Source organism: Vipera ursinii, assembly GCF_947247035.1.
Source record: "Vipera ursinii genome assembly, chromosome: 12".
NCBI lineage: Eukaryota > Metazoa > Chordata > Lepidosauria > Squamata > Viperidae > Vipera > Vipera ursinii.
Window position 1 is genome coordinate 7,160,392 of NC_139525.1, and position 12,199 is coordinate 7,172,590.

General features: G+C 36.6%; 1 protein-coding gene across 6 annotated transcripts in view; it reads left to right on the top strand.

The window, feature by feature from the left end:
* The window catches only part of DIAPH2 (diaphanous related formin 2), a 240,609-nt gene that overhangs the window by 9,425 nt on the left and 218,985 nt on the right, over positions 1 to 12,199 (top strand). For all 6 annotated transcript variants that reach the window (XM_083371796.1, XM_083371801.1, XM_083371797.1 and 3 more), the window contains exons 2-3: positions 7,353 to 7,385; positions 8,964 to 9,140. In XM_083371796.1, the coding sequence (XP_083227922.1) occupies positions 7,353 to 7,385; positions 8,964 to 9,140 (210 nt within the window). The remainder of the gene's footprint in view (positions 1 to 7,352; positions 7,386 to 8,963; positions 9,141 to 12,199) is intronic.

The following is a 12,199-nucleotide window of genomic DNA, read 5'->3' on the forward strand; positions in this document are numbered from 1 at the left end:
TTGAAAGATGTCTGGAGGTCCCATAACTGCTGAATAGTACCATAGTTCATCATTATTGTGAGGTGTGGATTGGAGATATTTTATCCTAAATTATGGGATTTCAGACGTGCAGAATCTCTGCTGTTCTGATAAGATTGAGAAACTTTAAGGCAGGGGTAGGTAACTTTGGCTCTTTTGTGACTCGTGGACTTCAACTCCCAGAATTCCTGAGCCAGCCATTCTGAGGGGAAAGGGAGAGGTTTCCAAGCTGAGCCGTGCTGGCTCAGGAATTCTGGGAGTTGAAGTCCATGAGTCATAAAAGAGCCAAGGTTGCCTACCCCTGAACTAAGGGACATGGGAACTAAAATTGGCACCCACCTAAAACAGGAAAAAGCTTGATGAATTATGAGAGAGACTTTATAGTTCTAACTTTCTAAAGATTGTATGGCATTTACCAATAATGAACATTTCCTCGGGTTAAAAGAGTTCACATTCCTCACAGTCATTGGTTTGTCTTGTAATATAAACCATAATCATGATTCAACATTGCATAATAGCCAAGAGTTACTCTGTAGATCTTTTTTTTTCCTCTCTGTGCCTTTCATGGAGATTTGTTGATAAATAAATTTGTTTCATTTCACCAGATTCCTATGTTATTTGCATGTAGAAGCCAATAATTGTAACCAAAAATAAATTGTAGCCAATTGCTAAATAAAGGTGGATTGGTTGTTTTTTTTTCTTATCTGGTGAACTGGACTTTTGCTTTAAATCAGGGGTCTCCAAACTTGGCAACTTTAAGACTTGTGAAGATCAACTCCCAGACGTCCTAAACCAGCCATGCAAGTCAGAATTTAGGATTTAAATTCTGACTAGCATATAACAAATTGTGGTGAATTAAGAAGGTCTGTAAACCAAATCTTAGGACCACCTTAGTGATTAGTGAACCTCCAAAATTATATTGCCAAAATTTGGCAAACAAATAAAAAATTGGGGCAGCATTTTTATTTTATTTTATTTTATTGGGGAAAAGGGGGCAATGCACAGATTTCACTTTTAAAGAGGGTCATATCCTCACTTTTAAGATCTGGCATTAATATAAATCAGGGGTCTTCAAACTTGGCCCTTTTATGACTTGTGTATTTCAACTCCCAGAATTCCTCAGCCAGTATTAGTAAGTATTGGTATTAGTAAGAATGCATGTGACATAGATCTGCATTTCTAGTGAAAATTTCTCAATACATTTTGGGAAATGTATGTATTACAAAAATGACAGTGTAGTAGAGCAGACAAAGCGAAGGCCTCGTTGCACTTAACTAGATATTCAAACAAATTGGAAAGTCCCCTGTTATATATATCATTGTGCTCTATAACACTAACAATGGATTTGCTTCAGTGAGAGTCTGAATTGAGCAGGAACATAAAATACAGTATTTCAGAGTCAGGTTCACACAACACAGTAATCCATGGTTTGTTAACAATTAAGTGGACTAATTAGCTGGGCCATTGCAGTATACTAACTGTAAAACATGATTTATAAATGTAAATTGTTTCAGACATTAGTTAGGGCACGGATGAAAAGATAGCATTATGCCTTACCTCCGTACCCAATCTTGAAGTAGTATAATAAATTAATGTTTTATACTGAAGTTTAAACAGTACAGAAGAAATATTTTACCTGCAACTGCATTAACTGTAAGAGACTGACTACCGCTGACCTCAATAAAAGTATTAATAGTGATCCAAATTTGTTATTCCATATTTCATTGTAGATTTGCTTTATTGTGGCTAATGTTAACTTGACAGCATATTGGAAAAGCAACAAAAAAATGTGAGATGCTTCTGGATAGAAATAACTTCAAGGATCCAGTGAGCTGGATGGTAATTCTACTTACTTATTAGGCTAAAAAAAAAAGTAATCATTTGGCAGGTTTTGGAATTTGATGTGTAAACCTGCTATTTAGTTTGCTTTGTACTCAGAAAGGGTTTAAAATAAAATAGACCAATGCTGCTTCTTGAAATGTTTCAGCAAAACAGCAGTAAGAGTGGAAAAATATTTGAACAGATTGAACCAATATAAAGCTTAGCTTAAGTTACCTCAGTATAAAATTGCTTTTTCTGAAGATAGTTACATAATAATGAATATAGCTTATAGCTTAATACTGTCCTATTCCTTGCCCCAGAATAAGAATTGAGGCACTCAAGGGCCAGATTTACAGATAGTTTAGAGACCTTTTAAAGTTACAATGGCATGGAAAAAGTGACTTATGACCCTTTTACACACTTAGGCCTATTGCCGCATCCCCGTGGTCATCTGATCAAAATTCAGATTCTTGGCAACTCATTCATATTTATGACGGTTGCAGTGTCCCAGGGTCATATGATCAGATTTTGTGACCTTCTGACAAGCAAAGTCCATGGGGAAGGCAGATTTGCTTAACAACCGTGTTACTACCGTAACAGCTGCAGTGATTCTCTTAACAACTGTGGCAGGTTGTAAAATGGGGCAAAATTCACTTAACAGATGTTTCACTTAGCAACATAAATTTTGGGGTCAGTTGGGGTCAGTTGTGGTTGTAAGCTGAGGATTATCTGTATTTGAATTTTGGTTTGAATATACTCTTGACAGGTGTCTGGTCTGCTCTTGCATTTATATATTTATTTACCCACCTATTCCCTTGGATGTTGCCTCAACCATTGAAGCAGTTCTAGGTAGGTTTAAAATGATGGCGTAGAAATAATATGAAAAGCATAATAAACCCAAGGACTTTAGTAATTCTAGGTGGCTTCCAAAGTAGAGCTTAAAATAACAGCACGAAAGGAAGACAAAAAAGGACAGTAACAAAATGGCAATGATAAATAGCAAGCTGAAGGGGGTACTTAAAACCCAAAATACTTTATTGGGGATTAGATCGTTTCAGGCTGACCTTGAAAGAGCCAGCTTTTTACAGCTTTGTGAAAGCGTAAGTAATCCACAAGTGATTACTACATGTAGTAATCTAATAGCACCACCTGCTAGATTACTAAAGAATAGGAATTTGTACCCCACATGCTTAACAGGTTGTGCGTGGTATCTTTTTTCCCCAAAAGCATAAGGTCTTGCATTTCTCCCTTCCTCAAATTTGTGATAAAGAAAGAAAGAAAGAAAGAAAGAAAGAAAGAAAGAAAGAAAGAAAGAAAGAAAGAAGAAAGAAAAAGAGAGAGAGAGAGAAAAGAAAAATCTTAGCTTTTCATTCAAAGCAATCCTAGACTCTCAGTTTTAGATCTACCCAATATTGTTGATCAATTAAGCCAAATATGACTGCTAGTGTCCACATATGGGAATAGCTAATAATCACTAGGGTATATTGTTTAACACTGTCATAACTGAAAATCACCAAGACAATTTTTATTTGTTTATTTTATTTCCTCTTTGTAGAAGATTATTGTCGGTACTACTACACAACATGATGCATTCCTCATGTGAATGACAATAATACTGGGATACCAAATGAGCAAAAATACAGATGATACTGGGGAAAAAATATATATAGCTAAAAATACCATGGTTAAAAGCTTTTCTGCTTTATTAGAAACCTCCAAATTATGTTTATTCTTCAAGCAAAGTAAAGATTGTTACAAAATCATTACAGCATTAGTAACACACAAAAGTTGCTATTTGTACTACATTGTGCGCAAGGCAGAACATTTAACTGATTAAATTAGGAAAGAAAAAAAAATAGGCTGTTTTCAGGAATGTTTCTCTCTAAGGCTTTCAGTATACATGGCAAAATGCCTGCAGACTGTGCCAGACCTTGTATAGTCCTGGTGTGTGTATGTGAGTCATTATTGACTCCTGGCGATTTCCTGGACTAGTTCCTGCAGTTTTCTTGGCAAGTTTTCGGAAGTGTTTGCCATTGCTTCCTCTTTAGGGCTGTGAGAGATGGCTGGCTTCATGCCTAAGGCAGGATTAGAACTCACAGTCTCCAGTTTTCTGGTCTCAATCTTAACCTGACACTTAAAGCTATTTTTTTATGCAGAGGTATTAAAAGATTGAAATTGTCTCTACTTTGATGACAGGTTTTTTTATTATTATTATTAACAGGGGAAAAAAAAGACCTCAGAAGCCCTTGTAAATTATGCCGAGGACAGATCGTCCTCACGAAAATCTGTCTACAGTCTGTGGTCTTTCAAGCATTGACATGGACCTGAATGGCACCTAATCAATGAAATATGCTTTAAAAAATCCAGTTGATTTTCAATTCAGAATAAAGAAAAACCCTGCACTTCAGTAGCAAAAGCATGAACGTGAACGCTTGTGATTTATTTAGTTGAATGAATTGCTTGTTTGATTTTAATTACTCCTGAAGCAAAGTCCTTTCTAGCCCTCTTTTCTTTTGCATGAGGAAAGCTTAAGACTTGTGGTTCACATGCTGTTCCCTCTGGTTAAACCTGGCTTAGGATAAGCCACCATCCCTTTTGTAAAACACATGGTTTTTTTTTCTCTCCAAAAAAACCGCAATTGGATCATCTGCTTGCCTAGCCAATTACAGTGGCTAAGCAAATTACCGTATATTCTTTGTGGGTGGAAGGTGCATTTTTGTTGTCCCAGATTGTCGTCCTTGTGGCTTTTCTTCTCTCTGTTTTTGTGGGTCTTTTTCTAGTGTACTGCTCTATGTTTCCAGATGTTGTGGCTTCCGGACTCCTTTGCAATGTGTTGCTAGTTGCGTGGAGGCTTCTAGTGGAATTAATTGGAATGGATCTCCTTTGATAGAACTCATGACTCATTAAATAAGATTATACACTTTCTGATGACTCTCGTGTAGGGGCTGGATTTACTAATTAGCAATGCATCAGCATTAGTTTTTTAAGGAGTTTTGTTTATGTTATATACTCATTATCTGATTTATGAGTGCTGTGCAAGTTGAAATTTAACCAACATGCTTTTAAAGTGGCAAATTAAGGCCAGGCGAAGAATAATAAAAATGTTCATGTTTGTTGTCTTTTTGTCATTTCCACCATTAAATACTAGCAGTGGGGTGGATGATTGGGCCTGTCACAGTAGAGGAGATTTTCAAATTGAGCAGCATCCAGATCCTGTTCCGTTTCCACGTCAGCTTGCTCATTTCTCGAAGCAGTGCACTTTTAGAAATAAATGCAAACATTAGAGTAGAAATTACTTGCTTATGTCCTATCCAGCATGGATTCAATTTTCTAAATAGATAGGAAAAGTGATCTGCATTATTTTTTTCCGCCCTGCAGTTCAATAGCTTGTTGAATAAAAAGAGGATTTTAGACCAAACTTGTTCATCTCAGGCAATTAAAGCAAGATTGAGTTCACATTGTTAACGGTGTTAGACTTCAAGTCGTCCTTCAAGGATGCTAGTTGAAATAATTGACTAGTTACACCTTGAATTATGTCTGCTTTTCGATGGCAACCTTGATGGAACACTAAAGATTTCCTGTGCTATTACAGGAATAGTTAATCAGTCATAGTTAAAGCTGGAAAACAAACTGGATTGTACTGTAATAGCTTTTTTCTCTATTTTTGATCAGCTTTGGAGTGAAGAATCTTATGTATTATTGATGAATAAAATACATTGGAATAAATAAGTGTAGCTGAATTTAATACAACATGTGGCATATTGCTGGGGGGGTGGAAATAGGAATACATCCAGAATACAACAATAGCTTCAAACTAACTTTCCAAATAGCTTTGCTTGAGTTATTACATGAAACAGAAATATAGTGCTGCGTGTCCTTTCTGAAAATAGTTTTATAACATAAAAGAGAAATGTTATAGTCACCATTGTATGGGTCAAACGAAACAAATAAGATTAGGTGGCACATTGGATGAGAGAGTAAGTATTTAGCAGTTCTGTTACCGTTCCCAGAGAAAATGTTTTTTGTTTAGCAGAATAAGAGATTGCTACTTAAGCAGCAGTGACCCCCGGGTTTCTGTGATAAATCATGATAATTTTTCTTTTAAGCTAGTTCTGTGTCATAGTTTGAAGGACTTTTAAAAATTTTACAAGCTGGTAAATCATGACAAGTTAGGCCTTTGTTCCTAAAGACGTGGCTCTTTAAAAGCCTTCAATATGCGGTGAACCTACGGTACTTGCATTTTAATTACAATATGCTAGAGGTCAATCTCCACTTCTTATGCATGTACTCAAGATCAGATATGTAGTAGTCCCTTCCCGCATGTTTCCTGCATTTCCCATTGAAGTGGGAGAGGTTGGCTGGTCTAGAATTGATGACTGAACCATGGTCAAAGATGTACATGAACCTGTTTTGTTTTTCTCCAATTCCAGTCCAAGATCCTAATGACTATACCACTGTAGCTCAGATTGCATCATGAAGAATTGTGATCAAAGGCCAGGATAGCTTGATTAGAAGTAAGCTACTTTGGGGTGAATGGGCACTGCTGAGCACATTTGGAACGTTGAGAATGTACTCTGGAGAATAATCAGCAAATAGGTTAGGTGTAACCAGTTACGTAGTAGCTATTTACCAAAAAGAAATCTACTGAGGTGGTTCCTATAACTTCCCATGGTGTCTCTATCATCTTTGCTTAACATTATATTTGTCAGAAGTAGGTGGACACCCTTCTAGTGAAGCAGATTCAATTACTTTTGTTTTCTAAGAATCTCTGAAAGCATAGTAACATTTTAGTAAAGAAGGAGCCTGGTGGGTTGAGTCATACAGTAGAAATCAGGGTTGGTTGCTTGGTTGCAAGGAAGGAAGGAAGGAAGGAAGGAAGGAAGGAAGGAAGGAAGGAATTGGGACAAGGTGCCTGCATAATCATCATCCTACTTTTAGGACCATATTGTATATTTTGGCCAAGAGCATTATCAAAATTTCCAAGTTAACTTCTTGTTTCACAGTATATTTTGAGAGTTCATTTTAAGGTTTTGCAGCAGTGATCTAAAGGTCATATCTTATAGACCCAATCAATTACAAGGTTGATTCTAAATTGGCAGAATGAAAATAATACATCACATCAATTAGCTTTATTTGTTTTTCTCTCTTTCTGTTCGAAGGTCTTCTCCTTTAGTTCATATTCTTTGTACAGGTTTCATAGTGAAAACTGGAAAGTGGAATAGCTGAATAGATAGGTTTAGAGTAGGGCTGGACAACTATGGCAACTTTATGACCTGTGGACTTCAAATTCCATAATACCTGAGCCAGCCATACCTGGTTTAGAATGATGTGGGTAATAGCCTGCATTCTGGAGGAAGTTTCTGTGATGGCAATAAGTTTGATACTCTTTGAGGTTGATATTTACTCATTTATTAGTCAGAAAATAAAAGATTTCAATATAAATGAAAAGAGGCATCTCTAAATTTAATTTACAGTAGGTAACACACATTTTCTTGTCTTCTTGATTTGCATAGAATCTACAGATAAAAACTTTGGCAGATGATGTGGTAAGATCCTCATATGTGGGTTTGTATTTCTAGTGCATGTTGCTTACAATATCTTGCATAACTTTAATTATAAATAGAGATATACGATGTGTTCCAATTAATAACCACTAACATCCTAACTGGTTTTCGTACTAGGGTCACAAGCTGTCACCTCCTACCATAGAGAATTGTATTCCAAGGAAATCTCAAAATTAAATTGGTTGCCATGATGACAGATCAAAATTAGGATCTGAGTACCAGCCTTCCATGTGTTGATATAATTTTAACCAGTCTTCTAAAATGGGAAGTAGATAACGTCACCAGATATTACGTTGTATTCTGATTCCAAAAAGCAATTATGGCACCCTTAGCGATGACTGATCTGTTTATTAAAAAAAAATGCCTATCTCCAATTCAACACATACTATAAATCAGGGGTCTTCAAACTTGGCCCTTTTATGACTTGTGGACTTCAACTCCCAGAATTCCTCAGCCAGGCATGCTGGCTGAGGAATTCTAGGAGTTGAAGTCCACAAGTCATAAAAGGGCCATGTTTGAAGACCCCTGCTATAAATTCACACCTTGAAAGGAATTGGCCATTAACTGCAATTTTGCACTCTTATGTATCTGGAGCATTGGATGCATTGCAACCCATAGCTTGTTGCAGTAAAATCCTCTGTGATTTACCAAGCTACATCCGTCTCATTCATTTTAGGAAGGATTCTCTTCATTCGAAGTGGCCCCCACCCTTTTGCTGACCCTCGTTATACTGAATATATATTCTGGCTAAGCAAAAGCTAAACTAGATTTTTTTTTCTACTAATATATAACCAGGCTTGCATGCAGTGCTGAGAGAAACAATACATTGAGCTCTTCTGCCTGCAACATTGCGCTTCCTAATGTTATCTTCAACTAATGTTATGAAGCATGTAACTTTATGTTACGTAAAGCATCTTTACAGCTGATTTGTTTCTGTGATGAGACTGTACTTGCATCATGGAGGGCCTTAAAAATGCTCTAGTTCAGGCTTTACAAAAGGAACTTATATTCAGTTTATTAAACATTCTCCAGTCAACAGTTTACGGAAATGATGTCCCTTTTCTACTCTTTTCTACTCTGAAGCCGAGCATGCTGCGATTATGTAAGAACAAATCTAAGTGTTAGATATGTAAAAATGTTCCCAAAGTCTAAATGTTCTTTCTTTAAATACCTTATTTTAATTTTATACATGAAGTGGGTTTTTGGCCTAAAAGACTTCAGAGAACAATGTACTTCTGGAATCTCACTCAGATTGTGCCTTGTTTAATTGCAGAAGAAATTGATGCAGAATAAAGTATTGGCTCAACTTAAACTTAGCTTCTCTGGTTTCAAAAGTGATTTGGTTCCAGATCTGGAGATTTGCTATTTTAATGAACAACATATCCTGATTCTTTGCAGTAACCAAGATTAGGTAGAATAAAGCACATGAAGTACAGTCTCAGAAATAAGTGGTATGGCTTAATTTTGGGCATGATTATTCCTGTGTTAGCATGTGAAGTAATGGGTCAGTGTGTTTCCTCCTAGAATCTACGTTTAAGAATATTTATTTTCTTTTTGCAGAGGGACAGATTAACTAGTTTTAGGAAAGCTGGAGTCAAAAAGGAGAGACTTCTTATCCAGCACCCCATCGACTCACAGTCCTCTATATTTGAATTGCCAGTGCCTCAACCACTGTTTGATGAACGTTCAATGAATTTATCGGAAAAAGAAGTTATGGACCTCTTTGAGAAAATGATGGTAAGTTTTATTCCCTGGTACCTATATTAGGAACAGCACATTGTATGAGAGCTTGGTCTATCAAACTTCTGAATGAAAGTTCCTTTCCCTAAGAAAAGTGAAAACACTAATTAAAAGTTGACAATTTGAGGATGGAGGATTCTAACATGGCTTTGACATTGATTTTCTTGAGTAGAGGGACAGAAAGCCCATTTTAGTTTATATAAAGATGCTAATAGGCAGTCCTTGTGACATTTTCATTTTCTCAGTGACCACATAATTGTGTGTAATAGATTAATCGTGTCTTAGCCCATAAAGACAATTTTTCAATAGTTTGCAATTTGCCACTAATAGTTTGCAACTCAAAACGCTCATTAATGATTAGGGTGCCGATGGGTATGGAATAAATTTACCAGTAAGTGAAAATAGTTTTGAAAATGAAAGCCATCTGGTAAATAAACCTTATTTCCATTATTTCCTAATGGAAGTTATTAAGGATTTTTGTCAAGAAGATTACAAAGATTTAAAAGCAGTCCTTTGTAGTATTTATCACCAAGTTAGCCTGTTGCAGTGAAAACAAAGAAACCAATATATTTATTATGGAATATATGTTTTCAGGCTGTAGTCCATTTTAGCAGAAATATGAAGGATTAGCAGTTCATATTTTTTTAACAAAACATGTTGAACTTTATTACCATAACAATTGCATCGTGAAGAACTATTTTATAAACACATTTGTTAATCATATGACTGTTGTTGTTCAAACTTCCTATGTTTTATTTCCTTGTAGCCTCTTTATTTATTTATACATCAAACTTCTTAACCACCCATTTACCTCGTAGAGGAGCTCTGGGAGATGTACAGTTTAATCAATATAATAAAAGATTAAAACCCAAATAAATTAAAATTAAATATTTAAAAAATGTAAAGCAACATTCTAAAATTGCCAAAAAAATAAATAAAATAAAAATCCTACCCACAGTGAAGTCTTGCTTTTTAAAGACTACTTGGAAGAGGGTGATGATTATTCAGAAATGTCCACTTAATCAGAAAATAGAGTACCCTGAAGATTTACCTAATTTGCATAGCAATGTTGTGAACAGACATTTTGCTACGTGTATGAATTTATGACTTTGGCCTGATGATAACATTTGTGCAAAAGTCGTCAATTACTTAATGATGGTATGGCTCAAATGTTATAGAGCAGGGATCCCCAACCCCTGGGCTGTGGACCGGTACCGGGCCATAGCATGCCAGCAACCGGTCTGCACAAACAAGCAAAAGCCCCATCTGTGGGATGCAGAGAGCACACAAAACCACACACACCCCGGTCCACGAAAAAACTTCTCTCAATGGAATCGGTCCCTGGTGCCCCCAAGGTTGGGGACCTCTGTTATAGAGGTTTGCAAATGCTGTAAATTGCAACAGATCTTAGTCACTATAGCAGAAGTGACTAAATGTTGAGGATGATAGTGTACAGGTTTTGCTCTGTAAAGCTCAAGCCATTAAAAAAAAGTATTCTTAAGGATCAGGGGTTATTTTGCTGTTTTTATTTTGTACAGGTTGCTGTTGCTTCCAAACCAGACTTGATGTTATTATTATTATTTTTTTTTAAAGGGCCCTTTTGTGAAAGTTTTGTGAGATGTTTTCATGGTAATCACTGGATGTCTACAGTTGTTATCCAAGGATTAAGCTCTGCTTGTTATCTTGTAGGAAATCGCATAATGGAGGTTGATTTGCTCTCTCCTTTAGAGTGAAGAGCCTCAGCCAACAGTGGTTTTGGGCCATGTTTGTCTGCCTTGGCAACTGCCTCTGTGTGTTTGTGGTTAGTCATTGGCTGGAGACTACCGGCAAATACCAGGGATGATAAGTCTACAAAAATCAGAAAACACGGCGTTGGCAAAACACTGCAGTATTGATGCCAAGAAAAATCATACGGATGAGTGCTCATATGTGCCACAAGGAGTCAAGCATCAACTTGCTTTTCCATTTTAATGGGCCGTAATGTAGTGGAAATGCAGTGCCCTCCATTATTTAAGCAAGCCATTAGGCTGTTTCATCTACTGCTTTTCATGAGAGAGAATGGGTTCTCGTGAATTTCTTGGGACTTCTCTATCCCACTTCGTGTGCACTTTTACCTACCACGGAGCCGAAGAATCCAAGTGGTAAAGCAATTGCAAGCACTCTCCTCTCAAAGCCTGCTTAAGAAGAAAAACAATCTATTCTCGTTAATCGATGTTACAGTGTGACATTTTTGTCGGACTTCCTGATTTTTGGAACAGTCCAGCCCGTGTTTTTGTCTCATAAATTTAGATTTTTAAGGAATTCTGTTCCTTTAAAAATTCTGAAAGGGTTTAAAACTAGAAACACCCAACCAACCCCTGACAAGCTTTTTCTCTTGCCCAATGTCATATTCTCCCCTCTGCAGTATCAGATGTCACATATAAGAAAAGAGCCAGCTTTGAAAGGCCTTGCCTTTGTCTTTCTGGAAACCACAGGGAATGTTCTTCTTCACTGCTCTTTTTACAGCAAAACCTGAATCAGATTGATCTTCCTTCTGATCAGCAGATATCCTGGTTGCTCAGAGTTGGCCTATTCCCAGATGTTGGTCATAGATAAACTGATGTTTATTACAATGCACATAATAAACTGATGTTTATTACAATGCAGTATTGCAGGCTAATTCTGCCGACTGCCAGCAGTTTGATTCTCCCTTGACTCAGCCTTCCATCCTTCTAAGGTTGGTAAAATGAGGATCCCGATTGTTGGGGGCAAGATGCTGAGTCTGTAAACCACTTAGAGAAGGGCTGTAAAGCACTGTGAAGCGGTATATAAGTCTAAGTGCTACTGCTTTAAAATGTAACATCTCTAGATACATAGATACTATGTATCTAGGTAGTATCTACAAAGATAGTATCTAGTCTTTTATGTCACTTTTTTCTAATTTAATATGTCATCACATTTAATGTAAATTTTAGTTACTGTCACATTTTTGTAATTTTAGATGCTACCCCATTTTATACAATTTTAGATACTATTAGATAGGTTTATTCCATTTGGACTTTACTCCAAATGGACAA